Source organism: Podarcis erhardii (genome assembly GCF_964252035.2).
Source record: "Podarcis erhardii genome assembly, chromosome: 2".
Lineage (NCBI taxonomy): Eukaryota > Metazoa > Chordata > Lepidosauria > Squamata > Lacertidae > Podarcis > Podarcis erhardii.
This window is the reverse complement of record NC_138498.1, coordinates 57,464,102-57,487,822: the sequence shown is the minus strand read 5'-3', so window position 1 is coordinate 57,487,822 and position 23,721 is coordinate 57,464,102. Positions and strand designations below refer to the sequence as shown.

Below are 23,721 nucleotides of genomic sequence, written 5' to 3'. Positions count from 1 at the left end.
CTTTACCTTTACCATACTTGGCTTGCAAGGCAACAAGTATTGTGCACCGCTGTTTATATTCTGACCCCTTACTGTTTACTTGCACCACTTGACACACAGGGTGCTTCCAGATTCAGGGCCTTACATAGCAAATGAGCCATCCATTGCTATTCTGCTGCTTTCCAGAATGTACCTGGGCCATGTGTTTTTGTCCCACCCATGACTCTTTTGCCATTTGAGGCATGCACACCAGTATTTCTGTACGTGTGCAGCTGAGATCACTCAATGAAGGAGAAAAGATGTGCATAATCCTTTGAATGAAACAAGGGGGAGGGGAAACAGAGCTCAAATGGAAGCAAATCAAGGGAGAAATAGTATCAAAAAGGCATGGCTAAAGGTGAACAATCACAACAGTATTCCACCCCACCATGAAATATGTCAGGGTCCCTAAAGAACTACATTGACCCTACAGACAGCACAAACAGGCTTGGAATCAGATAATAGCAGCCTCATATGCAAATTAAATGTTTTGAAGGGGAAGAAGCTTATTCCATGAGTCTTCGAACAGCTCAGTTCTATCATCAGCTGCCCCGGCATATAACCACGCAACACCAGATTCAGGGGCTTCTTTCTGTGGCTCTGCTGGGTGTTGCAAGATGTTGAGATAGAGCAGTCATGTGGGCCAGTATTATTAGGTTGACCTGGACTAGATGATCCTTTGGTTCCCTTCCAGCAATAAAATTCTATGATTTGTCTGATCAGGCATACAAAAACCACACAAAAGAATGCTACACAGCACAAAAAGAGGTGGAGGAGAATCTTGATGGAGACGGGGCTCACCTAAAAAAAGCCCCCAACACTATACACAGAGCCAGTAAAACCTATCCCCCCTCTATGTTAATAACAAGTAGTTATATTTATACTGTAACTGACCAAGAAAACACCTGGATGGGGCAGTCCATCAATGAAATGAATATTCACAAGATTCACCTGAAATCTGCTCAAGATTCAGAAACATTTCCAATTTTGCATTCAATTTCTTGAATAAGAAACAAAACACATTCAGGAAGTACTGCTCTCACTCTGAATTGGCTTTGTTTGCCCTCAGTGATGTCATCACACAGTCAAATCTGATTGGTTGCATGAAAACTTTGGAGGGTATTTCAGGAAATGAATTGGATTCCTCCCTACCACCTTTTTGTGCCTAAAATGTTCACAGGAAAACATTGGGTGCACCTCTATGTCAGTGGAATATTATGCTAAACATGGAGATTCATGGTCATAGCTTTATCCACAAATTTGTCTAAAACCACCACATGCTATGGTAGGGAATCCCATACGTTTATTCTGCATTGTGTGAAAAAGCATTTCCTTTTGTTGATCCATCCTGACCCTAGAACCAACAATCATTTTCACTTTGCAGACTAATTCTAATATGGTACAAACAGTATTATTTTTTTCACAAATTTTTAGTTTGTGCAAATGGATTGCCAATTAGCTAGCCTTTAGACTTGACAGAGGTACATCCCTCTCTTTTCCCATCTGTTGAATGCTGCTTTTCTTTCTCCTTTTGGAAAATAATTTCTTGAGAGTTGTTATGAATTTAACCGATACCTCAGAACTCCCCTCTATGGTAAAACAAGTAACAAGTATGGGAAGTATTAAAGCTCAGCTAAGTTACCAGACGGCTCATTCTTCAACCTCAATGGCTGAGAACTTTGCTTTTTCAGACGTGTTTGAGCAAACAGGGGGAACAGAGGATATGCAAATAGCTTCTCTGAATGAAACACAAGCCTGAATTGGTGTTGGCAGATCACAGTATCACACCACCCTCAGCAGCCTGTGAACTGAAAGGATTTTTTTAAACATTATTATTATTCAGATAGTTGGCTGAAAAAATCCTGCCAGAATAAAGCTGCTGTCAATGGACAACAAAAAATCCTTTCAAAAGAAAATAAAATTAGGGCTTAAGCATTACACTCAAGTGCAGTGAAGAGGTTATTTTCATTCACTCAATCCGGAGGTTCATAGTTTTAAGTCTGTGTGTGTGTGTGTGTGTGTGTGTGCGCGCGCGTGCGTGAGTGTGTGAGTGAGAGAGAATGTGTGTGTGTTTGTTTCAAGGTTGTAACAAGATCTTCTTTGCCTCTGTTTTGTCAACAAGTATACTAGGAAGGCCAATTATGAAACTAAATGCCTTCACAAATGCAGCAAATAATTTATGTTTCCTACCTAGACATACATTAAAACAAACACCTAGATAACCTGAAATCTGCAAAATAATTTTGGAAAGACAGAGTCTACTAAAAAAATCTGTTTTACTAGTTTACTACTAATCTAGTAAACTAGTTTTGTAAACTGCCCTGAAACCAGATTTGTGTTCAGGGTGCTATCTTCTTCTTCTTCTTTGGTGATAACTTGTAGCTGAGTAAGATTGTCTTCCATAAACATGGTTTTAACAAGTGGCCAATTCTGGACCCACATGTCATTCCACTGTGGGGACATTGGTTCCTGGGCGGGAGTTGATCACAGTGTGGATTTGCCAAGCGTGCCTTCCTCTTAGCACATTTCTCCCTTGCATTCTGAGTTTGAGTGTCTTCAAAGTCCATGACATGGACTTTGATTATCGTCTTCCAAAGCAACTACTCTATTCCAAACTTAAAAATCGAAAGCGTAATGCTGGTGGTCAACAAAAGAGGGGTAAAGTCTGTCTCAAGGCAAATCTAAAAAAATCTATATATTCCATATACCATGGAAAGCTTGGGAGGCCCTGGTCTAGAGCAGTGTTTCCCAACCTTTGGTCTCCAGCTATTTTCGGACTACAATTCCCAGCTTCCCTGACCACTGGTCTTGCTAGCTAGGGATGATGGGAGTTGTAGTCCGAAAACAGCTGGGGACCAAAGGTTGGGCAACACTGGTCTAGAGAATATATAATAAAGATCAGCTCTCAGAAAAGCAAACTGAGTTGGACTGTATTTGCCTGCCTTACTCTGTGTTCTTTGTGAAGGAACATAGTGCATCAAGCAGTGTCAAGCAGAACCTACTGGCCCACACAAGAGAAGAGAAAGGAGGGAGGGAACGAACATGACTTATTGGGTTTCAGCAATGGAAGGAATTACTCAAAAATGTTGCAAATCCATACAGGAGGCTAAACAAGGTCTTTTAAATACTTGGGCCTAAATCCAGTGTGGCAAAAATACTTGATCATCTGAACATGCCTCTTTAGCAAGCATATTTGTTTTCAAGGTGCTTTGTGGCAAGGGTGCATTTTGTGGAAGTTTTGTCTCTTATTACATACGGCTAGACAACCCAGTGGTAGCCTCACACTAAGGAAATATGTTGCCTACTGAGCATAGGAAAAACAATATTACACATTTTCATACTGTCCCCCAAATCATCAAAGTTAGTGTGTACGGTGGTACCGCGGGTTAAGAATTTAATTCGTTCTGGAGGTCTGTTCTTAACCTGAAACTGTTCTTAAACTGAAGCACCACTTTAGCTAATGGGGCCTCCTGCTGCTGCTGCTGCTGCTGCGCCGCCAGGGCACGATTTCTGTTCTCATCCTGAAGCAAAGTTCTTAACCCGAGGTAATATTTCTGGGTTAGCGGAGTCTGTAACCTGAAGCATATGTAACCTAAGGTACCACTGTACAGTCTTGCATGTGTAAAAGACATCTACAATGAGGAAAACCATAGCAGTGTGCCTATCTGGAGGTCAACAGACCAGTGAACTGGAGACCTGTGTAACAAGAAATTTCCACAAAGCCTCCTCTTTTAAATAAGTGGAGGAACAAAACATCCCAAATGCTACGAAGAGAAGTGTGAGCTCCTAACCTCAAGCGACCCTGCCATCCCTTATACTGACAGTAATAGAAGGTGCTTTTTAAGTTTTTCCTGGGTTTTGGCATGATCAGCACAAATTCAGCAGTGCTGTTGAAACAAGAGCAGGTGCAGATTGCAAGCGATGGTTGGCTCTTGTAGCCTCAGTCTCGCAACAGCAACAACTATTATTGTTAGATCTCTCAATGTGCTGGTGGAGATGCCGTCATCAGTGGCGTAGCGTGGGGGTTGCAGGGGGGGGGCTGGCCGCACCGGGCGCAACATCTGGGGGTTAGGGTTAGGGTGCACAAATCCACGGGTTAGGGGGCACAAATTACTTGCCTTGCCCCGGGTGCTGACAACCCACGCTACGCCACTGGCCGTCATCATAGAACCAGACGCCAGCCAGGAACTTAAAAGTAATCAGCTTTATTCTAAACTTCTGCTGTAGAAATAGATTAATGGCTGGCTTACTACTTGCTTTTTTGTGGGTGTATGTGTTTGCATGCAAGATAGAGAATGCTAATATGTACCACCCTACATTTCATCTTAAAAGATGCAAACTTTGTCACTACATAAAACCACTCTCCAACATCATGCTTACGTAACAAGAGCAAGTCAGACTAGCACCTGGGAGACCAGGGTTCAAATCCTCACTTGGCCGTGAAGCTCACTGGGTGACTCCTGGGCCATTCACTGTGTCTCAGCCTAACCTACCTCATTCTGGACTCAACTTAATTTAAACCAACTCAAACAGTAAAAATGTGAATGCATTGAAAGTCAGCAACTTTCACTTCTGTTCTGCATTATATTACTGTTGAAATTCAATTAAATTTAATCAGAAACTTTGCATAGCCACTCAGGAATGTGAATACAAGGGAACTTGCAGCAGCAAATTCCACCTGTTTTGTGGCTGAAGCAATAACACAGTGATATAATGTATGTTGTTCCCATTCCACTGCAACATAGTTGAATTCCTTGCCTTTGGCATGAGTTCAAATCAGTTACTCTTTCCGTGGATATTCAGTTAATTCAGTTTTGCCATCTGTCTCCTAAGCTGGGCCTCTATTTTCATTATTCAAGCCTAGCTTGGGGTGGGGGGGAGGGCGCAGAGAGAGAAGGGCAAGCATGTGGTTTAGAAAATGTATTTCCATGAGTCCCACACACATGAAGCTGTCTATGAAAACCAAGCAGACAGGTGAGTAAATGCCTCTTGCAAGGTTTAAGAAAAGAAAAAAGAGGAAGATACAAAGGATAGGAGAGTAATGATGCAAATTAGCCGGCTTATATCTGTGTTCTAGGAAACCTTGGGGTTTTCTAGAAGCTTTTCAAGGGTTCCCAGTGTTAAAAATCAGTAATGACAAATTAGTTGAAAAGCAGCCTGCCCACCCCACTGCTACTAATCTTCTTCTGCAATGTGCTGCTGCAGTGGAGCAGCGCTGCCCAAAACTTATCTAGGGAACTGCCATAGCTCAGTGATGGAGTATCTGCTTTGTTTGCAGAACGTCCCATGTTCAGTCTCCAGCATCTCCAGGTAGGGCTGGGAAAGACCCATGGAGAAGGGGTCTGAAACCCTGGACAGCTGCTTCCAAGTCAGTGCAGGCAACACTGAACCGGATGAATTAAAGGGAGCTTCCTATGTTCCTGTTGCCCGAGGCAGAGCACCAAATGGTGTTGCCTCCAATCATATCAAGGTATACAGTACCCCTGAACATGCACAGATCTGGTTTTAAAGGAATGTTTTATTTCAGGTGAGGAGGGAAGTGGCCACAATCCAAACTACTAAACCACCTGCCTTCTTTTGCTGTAGAGCCAAAGACACATGCCCCCCAAATCCCACAGAACTGAGGTGGGACTTTACCAACACCTAATTCTGATGACTGCATCACTGAGTACTATACTAAGATACCCTTTATAAGGAATCCCTGGCATTATGAATATAAATTCATGTTAGGGATGGTGTGTGTGTGTGTGTGTGTGTGTGTGTGTGTGTGTGTGTTAAGCAGAAACACACTTTGCATTTGGTCTTCCAAATAACCTTCTTAATAGGGAAATTTTGGTATCTGGAAAAATATGAATTTGGGCTTGTTGCTTGTCTGTTAGCTGGAAACCTTTGGAGATATTTTCTTCACAACTTCAATATTATCTCCTCAGGATGTTAGCACTACTAAGCACCACCACAATGAGAACAAAATCCTATTAAATCCTGCCCTCTATCTACAACTCCCAAACCAGCCATCCCTTGACATCTCATTGTTTCTGGCAGTAACACCACTAATAGAAAATATAATGTGCCATTTTGACACAATCCTCAGGCCTCATGTTGCCAGAACCACTAATTGATGCCTATGTATTTTCAGAGCAGTCATCCACCCACCTCCGCCAGCACTGGCTTAAAATGAATTTTCAATGGGTTCTCGTTCTGATGTTTTCTAGGTGGGTGTGGGTGTGTAGCAGAGGCTAACAATGTTTTGCTCCCTTTGCACAACCATCATAATTTTTTTTCTGTTGTGCTTTCAAAAACTGAATCTGCTAACACTTCTTTTTCCACTCCTCTACTGTTGATTTTTTTTTACTTTGCATTTATCATTTTTATTTCTTTTATTATATATTTTAATGGTAGTAGTTTTATATCATATATGCTGCTTGAGAAATGTATTTTGAAAGATGGTATAAAAACTATTAAATAAATAAAATCCACAACAGTACCAGGTGTGGAGGCTCCAGTAACATCCTGTCATTGTAGACCATGTAGTAAACCATTAACAGTGCTGTCTTATACATCCTTCAGAAGAAGTAAGTCCCACAGAGTTCACTGAGACTTACTCTCAAGTAAGAAGTAGTAACAAGCTTATTGTTTAGCTGTAAGCCATAACAAAAACAAAAGGAGCATTCAGACTTGAAGTAACAAATCGGGCTCTTAATTTCCTGGCCAGCACAAAAGGAAACACACAAAGTAACATAGTTTTCATTCTCAACATCAAAAACCATATAAATGCTTTAAGAAAGAATGTTGTAGGACTAAACTCAAACAAATACTTTTCACAAAGATCCCTGGAGTTCCCCTGGAGTTTTGACTATGGCAGACCAACACGGCTACCTACCTTATAAAGAGGACACTGAGTCATGTAAGGAACAATATTTTCTGTAAACCTTTTACCAAAACACACAAAAACACTGTTCCAATGGTGATTTCTTATAAAGGGCATTTAAAAACATGAATGTTTACTAATTCAACAAAAACAGTTTAGGCTTTAGCAGCTCAACTTATGCAAATAATTTTTGTGTGTGTCCTTGTTCATATGTGTTTGGTGAGAGGAGAGAGACAAGAATAAAAGTTCTCCTGCCCATAACAAGGATTTGGAAGCGTTACTATGATTCTTACTAATACTGTTATTATTATACTTTAATCCCAATCTTCCTTGAGAATCTCAATGTACATCACAAGTTAATAATGAGAACAATAAGAAACAGGGGGCAAATAATAATTATGGCAATAGCTTAAGACTCCAGCTAAGGGACTGTGGTGCTACGAAAACCTTTTTGGCGATTAATCCCTGTAGCTGCTTTTTAATTAAAACTCAGTATTAGGAACCTGCTCAGCTGGGCCAGGTCCATAAACCAGTGTCTAGGGAAACTGATGGGACAGTTGGGTAAAGTCTGCAAAAGATTACTGTGGAAAACTCAAGAGAGCTTGCACCAATCCAAGTTGCAGAACGCACTTCCCCCTAGTGGAAAGAAAGCATAATCAAAGTCCAACTTTAAGCTATTATCAGAAATACAGAAGATTCCTGTTATTCATACGTGAATGAGAAACTATTGGGATCATCAATGATTACCACACAGTGGACATTATTACTTTTTATTCTATCCATATATTAGCATATAAATTTTTCTTTGAATAAAGAGACAGAAAGGCTGATTTCAAATTTAGAAATGGTTGTAGCTTTTAGAATTGCAGTGAGAAAGTTCCCCTGGAGTTTCTTATTTATTTAAGAAATTTCTGAGCCACCTTTCAAAATGCTATATTTTCCCCAAGGCAGCTTACCATTTCTGATGTAATCAGTTAAAACATATACAGCATTAAACTAATAAGCGACCCAATTAGAAGTGGCTTGCCGGGTGGGGTGGAGCAGCTACACTAGCTTCCCAGCAAATGGGTCACAGTTGCTTAATTGGAGGGAGTAGAGGAGGCAGCAGGGAGGTTGGTGCAGTGCAAAGGCATCAGCAGAGCTCCTTCTGGTGTGTTTGCACCACCACCTTGTTCCTCTCCCTTCTGGCAAGTAATAGTAATAATAATAATAATAATAATAATAATAATAATAATAATAATAATAATATATTATTTATACCCCGCCCATCTGGCTGGATTTCCCCAGCAACTCTGGGCGGCTCCCAACAGAATATTAAAAGCACAATAAAACATCAAACATTTAAAACTTCCCTAAACAGGGTTGCCTTCAGAAGCATTCATTTTCATTTGTTTGCAGAGGGTTAAATGATGTTGCATCAAGTCAATTGTTATCCCACACTTACCAGTGCATTTCCCCCTCACTTTCCTTACTGCAAACATTCAAATATCTCCTTTTTGCTTCCGAAGTGGGTTTGTGGCAAAAGAGGAAAACGGCCTCAAATCCACTTTCGTGGGTGGCTGTCAATCACATGTCATAAGGATATCACATCACTGATAGGTACACAGACCTGGCCACCTGTCAGAGTTCAAAAGGGTCTTACTATAATTGTGGTCACAGTGAGGACATTTGAAGTCCATTTGCACCCATGGTTTGCATCCAAACCATACCTGCTGCAAGCAGAGAGAGCATGGCTATATGAAGGCAGATTGCCAATGAAAGCTCATCTTCAAAGGGGCTTGTGGACAATGAGCCCCCTCAACTCTACTAGGGAGTTACCAGTGGGGAACCTCTTAGTGTCGCCAATCCCTGTGGGGATCACTGTCTAATCAGAAGCTCCCAATTGTCCTTACCTCACATGTCCTTACCTGCCCCACACCTTTATCTCACCCTTCTAGCAACTCCCACAAAGACCGTGGTGCCCTGAATTAGCATCTAGGATCAGTGATGGACTGGATGAAAGTGAACACAGTCAATCCAGATTAGACAGAGTTGGTAACATTTGGGGAGTGAGACACCTGTGGGCAGGTTAAATTGCTTTGGTTAGAATCGTACTGTTCCTAAAGATTCACTTTGAAGCTTAGGCAAACTTCTGTACTTGACATTACACCCAGAATCCCTGTGACCTATAATGCCTTTGATCAGTTTTGGTTGAGACACCCACTGCGGACACTGCTGGAAGACAGAGACTGGCTTCTGTCATTCATGCTTCAGTTACTTCTAGATCAGATTACTGTGATGTGTTTTATGCAGAGATGTCCACGTAGAAACGTCAGCTAGTGCAGACGGCTGCTGCCCAACTGTTAACAGAGATGGGTTAGCATGGTCATATTACACCAGCTGAAACATCTGAACTGCTTCACATCTCTTTCACAGCTAATTCAAGAATTGAGCTATAAAGCTCTATATCGCCTGTATCTTGATTATTCAGGGAACAAAAATTTATTAAATAACAAAAAAACAGCAGGAGTGCCATGGGTGAAGGCAGTGTTCTCTGGTAAGCTATAGGACTGCAGTATAAGCATGGATCAGTGATTAACCTTTGCCAATGTTTTTAATTAGTTCACCCATGTTAACAAATATGTGTGACATGAATACTACAAATCTCCAGTTTAAGCTTCCCTTTCATTATAGCAGCTGTAGAGGAACACTGAAACTGTATCATCCTTTTCAAGGGCATTTAGTTCTTCAACCTTGGAGCATTTAACAGAACTAAAGCTATATGATAAAAGGAGAAGGGAGGGAGAAAAAACCAATAAAACTTAGGCTGTGTTCACATTCCCATTTACTATGCACTGGCTTTGCTTCCAGTGCTGGATTTACATGACCTTGTCCAAAATGCTTAAGTATCCTGTACTTTCTTGTGAGCTACTACTGTTCTGTGTCAAACAAGCATCATACTGCCTGGAGTCCTTAGACTCCAGCCAAGGTGTGAACACCTCTGCTTAGGGTAACCACATCTGTGTCCTCAGCACTCCCTGGTGCATACACAAACAACTGAATGGAAACCATGCTTATGTGAACAGATGGGGGGAGGTGTGAAATGCATAGAAAACAGCTTCACTGTGCTATAAGGTGGGAATGTGAACATGCTCCAAGTCTTAGAGCAGGGTTGGGGAATTTGTGTCCCATCAGATGTTGTTGGACTACCGTTCTCATCACCCCTGAGCACTGTCTGTGCTGGTCTGGGCTGATGGCAACTGTAGTCTAATAACATCTGTCAGTCCAAAGGTTCCCTGCCCCTGTGATAAAGGATTGTATCAATTAATCCTGCAGCATCTCCACCCCCGGTTTCACATACCATAAAAGTCCAACCAAGTTAGTAGTACTGGCTAAACTCTTGGGCTTCATTTAAACCAGGTTCTTTCAAACAATGTTTTCTGGGGCTGGAATTTATAAAATAATAGGAAAGATGAGAGAAACGCTCATCATCTGCAGTGCTTTCCCTTCACTACTGAGGAATTATAAGCAGCTTTGCCATATTTGTGAGCAGAATGATGGTTTACAATAAACAACGAGCTGCTCATTCAAAACATCTAGTACAGTTTCCTAACCTTTGGACTCAGAAACAGCCAGCATGAGGATGCAGATGGGGCTGTACTGCTGGCCTGGCTTCCCAACACTGCGTAAGACTGCCGGTTGTCAAGAGGGCGGACAGTGAGGAGTGCAGTACAGTGTTGGTGCAGCACCGGAGCCAATCCAATGCTCCCAACACAGAACCTGAACTCCCTGCTCACTTGCCTCTTCCCCCTCTTGGTAACCAACAGCAGCAATGCAGCCCCACCTACTGCTACTGGTTGGACTTCATCTCCCATCAGCCCCAGGCAGCATGGCTAATGGTTAGGGTTGGTGGGAGCTGTAGTCCAACAACATATAGAGGACACTACACTGGGTATTTTGGTACATTGGTATTAGCTGTTTTCCAAAACTTGGGCTGTTCCTGGGGTGGGTGTTGAAATCATGGTTATGACATGGTTTATACAACCTCAAACCTTGGCTTACCAGCACCATTTGTGGGCTTCTGGAGAGAGGCTCACAGCTGCTTTGCTCTTCCCCACACTTTTTACTCCTGTGCTACCCTGAGCTAAAGCAAGGCTTGGCTTAGTGCATCATCTATGGCTCATTGTTACACTCTCTCTCCTTGGCTACAGCTCTTTGTGACTGAGGATGTCACCACTTGCAATTCCCAGCAATGTAGAGGCAGATCATAGCCATCACAGCTAGTAGCTTTTACATTAATTTGTCTAATCTTCTTTTAAAGCCATCCAAACCAGTGGCCAGAAAATTTCACAGTTTAACTAAGCCTTTCAACATTCCTTTTGAATGTTTCAACATGCAGCCTTGTTGGACGTACCTGAGCTGTGTAACTTTTCATCAGAGTTGCTCCAATAAAAAGCAATTTTGCCCTGCCTTTCCATTTTAAAACAAACAGCACAGCTATGGGAGTAATATATCTGATGCTGTATGTCATTTTAAGTTGGTGGGTTTGATAATATCATCAATTGTGTGTTGGGGTGTCTGTAAACCTCCCTAGATCTTCAGGACAGAGGGCAGTATAGAACTTTAATAAATACAGAAATTATTAAAACACTTAGGCTTGTATTCAAAGCAGAGTTCTGTTGGCACAGTTGCACTTCTGTTTCCTCTTCTGCCCCCATGAGCTCTCCCCCCCAAAAAAAAATTATTCAGGGGGGTCCCCAAACCCATCCCCTCAAAACAAGACACAATAAAATCTAACCACCTAGGACTAAGCACCTAAAACTTGAAGAGATAATGTTAAAGGATAGGTCATTGGCAGATGCAGCACACATTTTTAAAAACAACAATTCCATTACATTTCAGGGCCTCAGCATGTACACTAAAAGAAAAAGTTTATGTAAAAGGGGTGGGGCCCTAAGGGCAGCTCTATACTTAACTACAAATGATCAATTATTGATTCCATGCCTGCATGACTCAGAGGCCTGGCTAGGCTTTCCCGAAAGAGAATATGGCATAGTATGACTGGGCAAACATTTAGCTTCCAAGTACCAGTTTTAGATCTTTGAGTGTTTGCTTGCAATGAATAGAAGCAGAATTCTTTGGGGTACCAGCATTAACTTATCACAGAAACAGCCCCCAGGCCTTGCAATAATTAGTTGACCTGGAGGTTGTAATTTATCTCCTTGCTGTGCTGTCGCCTCATCACATGGGCACGAAGCAGAGATCACATTCCCAGCCATATATCTCAAGTGTCACCCATTGTGCGGGATCAGATGTAATGTAAGCAGTAAAGCAACAGCAAGGAAATATGCCCCTGAGCACATGCAAAGTGCTTCAACCGCTAAGGGTATCACTGTTAACCCCACCCATGTAAGATTACAGAATAAGACTTCCCGGAGCATTATGAGATGTTATGAGAGTTAAAGAGGGAACAAATGCTTTATTTCCTGAGAAATGCTACATAAAACAGCAACAACATTCATTTGAAATACTCTTCTCCTCCTTAAAGCTATCCTGCCTTACCCCATTGGCGTGAGGCCCCACGCTCAAGCCTTTGCTTCTGCAGCCAGCTGACATGACCAATACAAGCAGACAAAGTGAAAGAGCTCTGGTCCAGGTGGTGCATAGGCTGGGGCAGGCTCTCTCTTGGCTGGAGCTGCTAAATGAGCTAATTTTGCTTTCTGTTGCCTCAACCTCAACAGTTCATACATATTGGTCCTTTCCCCCCGCCTCTGCAAGAGGACTCTGTTGTCATGGCTTCAAGCCATAGATTTCACCAGCAAGGCTGGGGGGACATGGCAATGTGCAGAGTAACAGCAAAGAAATAAGCCTCTGAGCACATGCAAAGTGTTTCATACATATTGAGAATAAAAAAGCAAGTCTTCAAACAATTGCTGGCATGAGTTCCTAAATTTATATTTTTTAAGACATGAGACGTGGCAACAAAATCTTTTTTTCCTCCTTCCCCCATCCCACAATATTATTATAGCGCCACTAGATTTCCACCATGCTGAAAAGAATTTGCTAGCCATTTGGATGATGCCTCCCACACCCCAACTTAGGCCAACAAGAGGAAATATTGGCACATCTAAGTGCCTTTCTGTGGCTTTGCATGCCCTGGAGAGAAACAGAGTGTCCTCAGTGCTGTAAAGGGGAGTTGCTTCCTACACGGATGGAGGGGAGGCAGGAGCCTAGCATTAATTCCCATGCATTTATTTTAGCACCAGAAAATTCAGCCCATGTGAACTACGGTTCTCCCTTCACAGCAGCAACACCCGCTCAACACAGCAAAGATCTCTGCACCAAAAAGAAGTTGATCTCAACCCATCACCTACAAATGACAAGGAGTTACAGATTCCTAAAGGCTGCCCTTCTCCCTCACCTCCAGAGTGTTCTATTTCAAATCATTGCAGCAGATTACACCATTTAAAACTGAATCTGTCAGGCGCTGAAGAGGATCGCAGCTATTCCGGGGTCCCGCTAATCCTCTTTGTCTGATCCCATCATCTTTGAAACATTGACCCATCATTAATACTGCATGCAGCAGCCACACACAAGGGCAGATTCCTTTTTGCACCCATACACACACCCATATGCATCATCCTATACACTCAAAAGAGTGCATCTTGACCCCGGTGCAGGCAGCGAAATCACAGCAGATAACTTATGTAATCTTTTCCCTTTTTTTCAGGCTGGCCCAGCATTGCTGAGCTTTCCAAATTCCTCCACACAATAGGGCCCAATACCGCAGAAGGATGACATCAAAGGCAGCAGCAGCAGCATCCCTCGCAGCCTTCCTCTTCTCCTGCCCTGGTCCTTCCGGAGGGTCTGGGGGGAAACACATCCCAACGACGGCGCTCATGTCCAGGAGATCCGAGAGCAGCAGCTCAAAGCCGCAGCGGGACGCGCCGACGAGCGGCTTCCATGGAGGCCGGGAGAGGTGCGCAGGGTTGGACTGAGGTCATTTCCAAAAAGGAGCCTCCCCGCGCGCACACACCCTCCGTCTCTTCCCGCTTTTGTTCCGTTTCCCCTCGCGGCGAGGGGCATGGGAAGCGGCGCCCGTGAGAGGGAGAAAGGGGGGGGGGGGGAGAGAGAGAGAAACCGTAGGAAAGCGAAGGAGCGGGATGGCGGGGAAGGGAGCGAGGGAGCGAGCGAGCGCCGAGGCTGACTTACCCACGAAGAGCCAGATGGAGCCACCAGACACTAGGAAGAAGGTGAGCATGCCTGCTGGAGCCGGCTGCAGCATGGGCGGCCTGAAGCGAGAGCGCAGCTTGAGGGGGGGACTGCAGCAAACTCACTGCAGTGACTGAGGGAGCAGCAGCAGCAGTAGAGGCAGCGACGGCGACGGGGACTGGCTGGCTCTCGCTGCTCCCAGGCGCAAGCCCGCCCGCCCGCCGTAGCAGCAGAGGAGGTTATTTTTAGCCGCGCGCCCGCCGCCCTTCTTTGCACCGGCTCCTCTTGGAGAAGGCGAGGCTGCGTCCCGGCTTGGCGGCGCTAAGAGGATGGCAGGCTCGCGCGTGCTGCCGCCGCGGTGCATGCGTACAAGGCGGCAGACATCGACGCTCAGCCCTCGGCCCTCCTTTCTCTCCCCGGTCCTCGCCTTTGCCCGCCGCCCCCTGTGGGGAGTCCGGCTGAGGCGCAGGAGGCAGGCAGCGGGAGGCCCAAGAAGGCGCCGGTAGTCCGCCTTGCAGGAGGGCAAAGGTCAAAAGAAGCCGGGCGCTTTACAGACAAAGCGGCTGGGAGTCGCCTCAGAGCAGGCCCCAGGCATGAGGCGAAGCAGCAAATGCTCTCGCCTCCCCTTCAAGTTAAGTTACCAAATAGCTGCTCTCCTGGCACCTCAGACATTAAAAAAATAAAAGACCCCACAAAGCATTTCTCCCTGAGAATAAAAATACTGTAATGATGCATTAGGGAGCCAGTTTGTTGCACTTTCCTGACGCCCACAATTAGCTGCCAGAGGCTACTGCCTCCCAATGCCTAAGGGTTGGGCCAGCAGGCGGCAAATGCCCAAGACTGCAGTGGTCAAATATATGCTTTGGGGTCTCTACAACTGGTTTTGGACATTACAAAGCCAGGCCAGCTGCTGCGGAGTGAACCAATACAGTGGTACCTCAGGTTAAGTACTTAATTCATTCCGGAGGTCCGTTCTTAACCTGAAACTGTTCTTAACCTGAAGCACCACTTTAGCTAATGGGGCCTCCTGCTGCTGCTGCGCCACCGGAGCACGATTTCTGTTCTCATCCTGAAGCAAAGTTCTTAACCCAAGGTACTATTTCTGGGTTAGCGGAGTCTGTAACATGAAGCGTATGTAAGCTGAAGCATATGTAACCCAAGGTACCACTGTACTGTATTGGCAAATGCACCCAAATGATACTTGGATTTTTTTATTATTATGTGCAACATTTTGTTACATTTTTTGTTGCATATTTTTCATATTTATATGTACTGTGTTGCTGTTGTTTTAAACTAAGCAATAAACCAGCAAACAATAAAAATGCAATACATAAAGCAAGTTGGACTTCACTTCAAATGGTTCAGTAGAAAGCACCTAAGGTGAGTCATGGTAACAGCACTTTCATCATACAAATATATGGTAAAAATAAATAAAAATCAAGAAACGGATCCCTAAATGCATATTTGGGCAAAGGTGGGTTCTGAGTCAGGAAAGGTTGAAGATAAAGAGCTCAAGGAGGCTGTCACATGGGAGCTGAATTCCTGTCATCAGCCCTGAACCTGTAAGTATGTCTGATCACTGAGAATTTGATAAGAATCCTGCATATTGTTCATGGTCTTCTTTGGGCAGCATCTGGAGAAAACAGATTTGAGTTATTCATTATTAAATTTCAGCAACCCCAATAGTCTCTCTGGAGAGTAATCTCTCAGGGTTTGATTGCATTCAGCAAAAGCTACCCAGAAAGGGGACAATGAAACATACTAGGAATAGCTATTCAGTGTAACATGAAAAACCTTTGTGTGCCATTAAAAGATTGCAATAGCAACCAAAGGCCAGTGAACCAGGGTGGTGTAGTGGTTAGAGTTCTGGACGAGGACTTGGGAGACCAGGGTTCAAATTTCTACTCAGCCATGAAGCTCACTGGGTGACTTTGGACCAGTCTGTTTCTCAGCCTAACCTACCTCACAGGGTTGTTGTGAGAATAAAATAAGAAGGAAGAAAACCAAATACTCCACCTTGAGCTCATTGCAGCAAGGTAGGATATAAGTTCAATCAAACAAAATGCAGTGTAGAAGTTCCTCAGTCTCTTTATCTCTCAAAGCAGGGTCAGAGCACTGGTTTCTCTGCAATCCACAGTGGCAAAATCCTTATTGTATCATGTTCCAAGACAAAGGCAATGATCAAGAATGCGCCCCCCACATATCTTTTATGTGAATGTAAAATCTATACTGTACATATATTTTTTTCTTTTCTGTTTTCTAATGCCGCTTTTCAAAAAACATTCTCGCGTGTCCACAAATAGCAAACCAGAGGCTCAAAGGTGTTGTTAGTGTTAGTGAATGGAAAAATGCTTTTAGTCTCTAGAGATGGAGAGCAACATTATTATTTAAACCAGAGTACCACAGATGTCTGTGCAGTATGAAGGTCAAACAGATGGTAGACACTTGTGGAGTTAGAGCCGCACTCTACCTTCAAAGATGTTTTAGCGGCATAGCCTTTAAAGTCAGTAGTACTTCAAAACGCAGGTGAGAGGCTGCATATTTTAAATGCTTCTGCCCCAATTAAAAGGACATCAACAAGCTCTGAATTTAGAAAACTTGAATGGCATGTTTTCTCTTGTTAGGGACAGGAATTAGATACAGTTGTACTATGGAAGTCAAACGGAATCCATTCCAGAAGTCTGTTTGACTTCCAAAATGTTCAGAAAAGTGCGGCTTCTGATGGGCTGCAGGAAGCTCCTGCAGCCCATAGGATGCCGCAGAAGCCCAGTCGGACATCCGGGTTCCAAAGAACGTTCTCAAACACTCACTTCTGGGTTTGCGGCGTTTGGGAACCTAAACGTCCAAGTACCAAGGCGTTTGGGATCCAAGATACAACTGTACTAAACTTCTGAAAACAGAAGGGATGGATATTACCTGCTCTTGTCTCTGTCTGAGACAGGACTACATATATTCCTTCATGGAGCAAAATGCCTGCACCCACTCCCATAGGTACCTTTTTACACAACACGAATCAACCCAGGATTCTCATTTGTGTGTTCATTGAGTATCTTTATTTTCATGTGTTTCCACTCTGGCATTTGTTTCCTTGGGTATCGGGGTGGGGGTGGGGGAACCAATATTGAACAATGTGCTTTGAGTCAAATGATAACAGAACTAATAAAAATGCAGTACTCGGAGAGGAATGTGCTGAATAAAATCTTTGCCATCAGCTGTGTCATGGAAAACTAGACTCAGATTGCCCTTGCACCTTCTTAGAAGGAACTGAAGAAGTGTGAGTAGTGCTTCACCTGCAACACAATCATTATTGAGCTTTTCCTATACTTTTTGTAGATATGACCTACCTGATAGAGATGGGGCAGATAGACTTCAGGACTGCAGTATCTGTTTGTTTGTTAGTTTGTTTGATTGTTTGTTTGATTGTTTGATTAGTTTGATGGACCCTGAGATCCATCAAGCAGAGCCAGATGCAAAATCATGGTTTGGTGAGGGAAGCAACACACTTTTAGAAACAGGGTGCTTACAAACACACACTCTCAACCCTCAGTTTCCCCCCAGTAACAGAACTGAGCTCACAGCCCATTCAGGTTCCCATCCCCATACCAAGCTTTCTTCATCTCAGCTGCCTAATTTGGGGAAAAGTTTTCTTGTTGTTATTGTTTAACAGGAATTATTACTCCAAATTTCCTCTCTATTGCAAATCACTCAGTGAACTCCCAGTATACCATACATCTACATGGTAAAAATAAATAAAGAAGTGGATCCCCAAACACATATTTGAGCTAAAGGTGGAGCATGGGTTGAAAAACATTTGGGGCTGCCACTACAGAGGGATGACTAAGGTTACAGATACAAAGGTCAGTGAAGAAACCTGCAGAACTTAGAGCAGCTCCATAGCTAACATAGATATTTCTTCAACAAAGACTTGTTTGCTTTGCTTTGCTTTATCATCTCCCAAATTTCATTCCTCAGATGAATCCAGCCAAGAGATTTAAATATGTAACACTCTGGCTTAGGAAATTTTACTGTGTCACTGTTGATGTTATACCCTCTGCTACCAGGAAGCAGAGCCATTTCAAGAGGTGTGTCATCTTCAGTGCTTGGTATACAACTGCAGAAAGATCTCAATGTCTGTTCTTGGGGATGATAGCCTACCAACAGAATCAACTTGTCAGCCACCTTTGGAATATTGTTACATGCCACCCTCAATGGAACATAGCAGACATGTAAAGAATCACACAATAAAATGCATTACCTTTGGTTCAAGAAGTATTGTATGACACCTATCTGAAACATATTATGGAAAGCAGTGTATCCTTCCCATAAGTTATTGCTTAAAAGCAGCCTGAAGCTTGAGAAACTTTTGGCAATTGATTTAAAATTGGGGATAGATTGATATTTCTTCCTATTACTACAGGTGAAAATCCTATAAGTGTTTACTCAGAAGTAAGCCTGACTTTTGCAACAGGGCTTACTACTTAATAAGTTAGGACTGTTGCCTAAATGTCAGTAACCAAATAAATGCAATGAATCATGTGTTATAAATAAAATCACTTAAGTCAAAGAAAACATGAAAGCATCTAAAATGCATTTGCTATAAATCATTTTGGGAAGGCTCATGAATGTTGGCAGAAGTGTAATTTAGTTGCCAATGGGGCACCAATACATTTTGAAATACAGACATTTTGCACATGGTGGGGTCATCCTTTGCCGGGAACATGCAGGCTTCTAAAAGGTTCTCCCCATTGCTCTTTTATTTCAAGAACCACACAACAAAAAATAAGTGACTGCACAGCTGGATACAATTATTGTTTTCTACCTACTAAGCCTGTATTCTGAGACACATGCTGAAAGACTCCCTAAGAAAAGTTATTAGTTGAACAAGTCACTTTGGGAGAGTTATTAATGTGAGATTTGCAGAACTGTGGTTGATGAAAATTAATGGGTTCTCAGTAGGACTCTGAAACAAAAAAGAAATACATTTGGGAAAGCAATTTGTTCCCATTGGGTGGTATCAGCTTGCATATTACCTGATATTCAAAATTCCTACCTTGTCAACAGACTGGATTACTGATGGTGTTTTCTTTGTCTCAAACCTTCCATGCGACAACCTTTTCGCAAAGCAGAGAATAGTGTTGTGCAGGCTTATAGTGGAGCAGGCAGATAGCAGCCCAATTCTACCTACCTACCTGCAGGGTGGGATTATGCCTCCGTGGCAGAGCACAAAGCTCGTATGCTAAAGGTCCCAGGCTGAATCCCCAGTGCTGCCACAATAGAGTGGCGAGGAAGACTTCTGTTTGAGACCCTGGAGAGCACTGCCCAGCAAGGCGAAGGAAGCATAAATAGTTGCTATGCCCCTAAAATGAAAGACTCTTCTCTCTGCAGTGGGTTACACCTGCTTGCCCACTCATGAGTGTCTCTTGTGGCACTGCTGTGTGTCAGTTCTGATGCTGGCTGTTATTTTTATTAAAAACTTAATTTTTATAACAATTTTTTTAAAAAGAAGGATGGTGAAAAATTAAAGAAAAGGGAAACCCCTCCCCCAGCTGACATTGATAATACAATAAGCTCACAACTTACACAGGGGGTTCCTTCCGGGGATGGCACCTAAAGCCAAAATCCTGAATCGTCAAAACACGTTGGGTGCAATGGTAGGTGGGATTGCCAAAGTCTCCCCCCCCAAATGTCCACCCTCTTTCTGCCCCCTTTTAATTTATTAAACATTAATTTGCCAAGTGCATAAAGCTGAAGTGCACAAGTTTTTTTAAAATATTTTTTATTAGTTTTCCACACAAATATACAATTTTATCCAAATTTTAACAAATTACCTCTTTTTGGACTTCCTTCAGCTTCTCTGACAATCATCCATATCAATCTCTCAATTACACATTCCCCATATTTTGTATTGCCATTGGACTTCCCTCCCACTTCTATTTCTTTTTAACAATACATCTTAAAATTCACAGTGCTTCTTGAAACCCCACTAGTGTTGTTTGCACATCACATATACTTTTCAGATAATCTGCAAATTTCTCCCAGTCTTCGATAAACTTTTGGTCTCATAGAATCATAGAATCATATAGTTGGAAGAGACCACAAGGGCCATCGAGTCCAACCCCCTGCCAAGCAGGAAACACCATCAGAGCACTCCTGACATATGGTTGTCAAGCTTCTGCTTAAAGACCTCCAAAGAAGGAGACTCCACCACACTCCTTGGCAGCAAATTCCACTGTCGAACAGCTCTTACTGCCAGGAAGTTCTTCCTGATGTTTAGGTGGAATCTTCTTTCTTGTAGTTTGGAACCATTGCTCCATGTCCGCTTCTCTGGAGCAGCAGAAAACAATCTTTCTCCCTCCTCTATGTGACATCCTTTTATATATTTGAACATGGCTATCATATCACCCCTTAACCTCCTCTTCTCCAGGCTAAACATGCCCAGCTCCCTTAGTCTCAAAGATATCTGATTTTCCCGGTTAATTTGTCCAACTCTGCATAGTCTGTCAATTTCATTCTCCATTCTTCTAACGTCAGTATTTCCTCTTGCTTCCATTTCTGGGCCAATATGCTTCTGTGACTGCATATTGGAAAAGTTTACAGTCCTTTCTTCTTATTTCCTTCCCTAAAAGGAAAGCCTCTGGTTTCTTTACAAATGTGCACAAGTTAAATGGGCATAGTTCACAGGCTTACTGTACAATAACCATCAGTATATAGAACGTATTTTAAAATATCAATTGATACAAGGCATTCAAATGTCCAGATAGGTATCCATATGGAATTGATGTTAATATGTAATGTGCTCAAATGTGGTAAGGGCAGGGAGATCCTCATCATTGTGAAATAGATGGTGGGTACTTATGCTTCCTGGCTTGAAGTACAAGTCATAAAAATTCACAAAATCCCCTCTTGTTGTCCTGCTATTAATCCCCACTAAGATCTGCTACTAACAGCTATGGTAACAGGCCTGGGACTGAGATCACATCTCAGTGCAAGTCTCCCAGCATGGACTATTGCAATTCTAGTGCTTGGTTCAATGCAGCAGAGAGTGGCAGCCGAGTACTCATAGTGCACACTAGCCACAAGAGCCTTGAATGTCACTGATGAAGAAGGTGAAATTTGTGGGGGCTCTTTTGCACAAGGTGCTCTGAATTTATTAAAAACCACAATAATCTCAGATTCATCTCAATATCTCATTTTTAAAAAGAGGTGATTTATAAACTAAAATGGTTTAAATGGTTGACAGGCCTACCTCTTAGAAATGTTCTTATTTATTCACTATTCGAGGGGCTTCTGCCAAGGGCTAGTGGCTGTTGATAACCTGGTGACCACACAGTTTTTCGATAAGCTGTACTGATTTTTTTTGGCAAAGAAACCACAGTCCTGTACTTTCATCTCAACTTCTTCTGTGTGTAGCTGTGGTGGATTACAACAAGGAAATGGGAGTCTCCGAAATAAGGGTCACTTTTGGAGATAAAGTTAGTTTATTCTTCTATCACCACCTGTTTTCGCTCAAAATCCTCTTCCACCCTTCACCTTGGAACTGATCATGAATATGAGAATAAGATGTGTAATTAGTAACTGAGATAAAATATATAAAGCCTTTTGAAACACTCTAAAAGCCAATATAAAAATGTGAAGTGGTGATATCATTTAACATAACTAAACACAGCATCTCTTCCAGCACCTAGGACAGGGATTCAAGAAATGGGAGATCCCAGTTATTCAGCATACATTTGGAGTGTATTTCTTTCTCTGACAGAAAGAAAGGATGTGTCAAACATATATGCATTATGCTCTGTCTATGTGTCTTCCTTCCCATTGTCAGATGCTCAGGACCAAAAAGGATAGAATCACTTATTTGCACTGTAGCATTCAGACCATGCACATGTATCAGATATTCTCATGGAATACTACCTTCCCCATGTGTACCTTCTCCATGTTCCTCCTGCATATGAAGCTCAGAAGGTGGCCATGAGAGAGAGGCAGAGTGTAGAATGCTCTTCCTAGGGGAGCTTGCCTGACGCCCACACAGCTGTCTTTTGGCACCAGGTTAAAGCCTTTTTGTTCTGTCTGTCATCTTAAGATCTGGTTCTAAGTACCTGTGGTACAACTGTATGTAGGGCAAGGCAGGACATTCCATGGGGACTTTTAACTTTCTGATACCACAGAGAGCAAATCAGAATCTCTCCATTCCACTCTCAATTAATTTAAGTGGGGTGTGTGTGTGTAAAGTAAGTAGCCCTCCATATCAAGCCCTAAATAAATTAAGATTGGAGATCAAAGCAGGACATAACAGCTGTCAAAGCCAGTAACATTTCATGCACATTCTAACTCGAGTCATTTAAGGCAAAGGAATAAACGTATAATCTTCCACAGTTTGGAGGACGAACTTAGATTTCTATTCTAAATAAGCTCCCATCCCTGGATAGGATCTTATTTACACCCATGGCAGAAATACAGTTTTAAAAAAAGTATGTGTGCGTGTGAGAAATGATGCTGATTAACATATTTAGGGGCAAATAAAAATTTAAAATAGCCTGCATATTATCTTTTCACATCAAACTTGTTTTTTGGGCACAGCTAAGTGAACTGCTCTCTCTTTCAAAAAGCTGGTAGCTAATCAGATCCAATGAAATATATGATGTTTGAATAGGAACTCTCCAGTGAGATTGCTCACATACTTTCACTAGTATGAGAAAGATTTCTCAATTTTCAGGGCTGATTCAAGGAATTTTAAAGGGAAGTTTTCCTTCTGCACATATGTTTTCCCTCTGCACATAACTGTTGCATTATGGGGAAGCATTGCTTCTTTTCTCTTGCATTCTGGGAACTCTCGCTCATGATCTTTTCTCTGTTTCTGCACACACTGTACGAACCTGTTCCAAACACCAAGATATTCCCTCATCGCTCCGTTCACCTTAGGTTCATGTTGACCTGTTCTCCATGCATAGTCGACCATATCTATAGAACTTGATTATTGTATTCTTTCATGTTATGATCAATCATTAGTAATTGTTTCATGCCATATTAATCTTTAGTTAGGAGGTTTCATGCCTGTCTAGTCCCAACCTCGTTTCCCAGCCTTTAATCTACCGGTGATTAATGTTCACACGTAATTCCCACCCCTCACATGTAATTCCCGCCTTGTATGTATGTTAACCAATAGGCAACGAGTTTCTTTGTGTTTGTATCAACCAATCAGCCACAAGTACACCTGTGGCAATGTTTGTAATATTCAATAAAAGGGAGTTCCCGGGACTTCCCCGGCAGACGCCTCTCGTGACACCCGCTGCTCGTCTCCCGTGATTTTCATTCCTACAGAATTTGCTTCTCCTGAAGCAGATCATTGATCCACCTCATCCAGTACTTTTTACTCTGACTGACAGCAGAACTCCAAATCCTCAGCAGAGGCCTTTGAATCTCGGGTGCCAGAAATTATTTTAACTGGAGACATCAGGCCCTGAACCTTGACCTTATTCATACACAGTGCTAGGACCCATCTCCACTCAACATCTCAGAGGATTTAGCCATCACTCAGTATCACTAAAATGAACTTCCAAGCTTGCAAAGCTTTATACCACAGGCTGCTAAATTTTCAGCCAAATTTCCGTGAGAGCAAATGTTTTTCCATTACCTAGGCCAAGTTC

At 42.7% G+C, this 23,721-nt stretch overlaps 1 protein-coding gene across 6 annotated transcripts in view; it reads right to left on the bottom strand.

Annotated features, from left to right (window-relative positions):
* ACSL6 (acyl-CoA synthetase long chain family member 6) overlaps positions 1-14,495 on the bottom strand; it is a 78,137-nt gene extending 63,642 nt beyond the window's left edge. The window contains exons 1-2 of one of the 6 annotated variants that reach the window (XM_081851066.1): positions 10,928-11,029; positions 8,794-8,943 (exon numbers count right to left, since the gene is read on the bottom strand). Coding sequence is in view for 4 of the 6 variants with exons in the window: in XM_081851057.1 (XP_081707183.1) it covers positions 14,078-14,150 (73 nt within the window). In the remaining 2 variants the exon portion in view is untranslated. Of the gene's footprint in view, positions 1-8,793; positions 8,944-10,927; positions 11,030-13,650; positions 13,911-14,077 lie in introns of those variants that run through there. The other 5 variants (XM_081851057.1, XM_081851065.1, XM_081851064.1 and 2 more) reach the window with 5 other exon arrangements.
* Between the last annotated feature and the right edge of the window lie 9,226 nt (positions 14,496-23,721).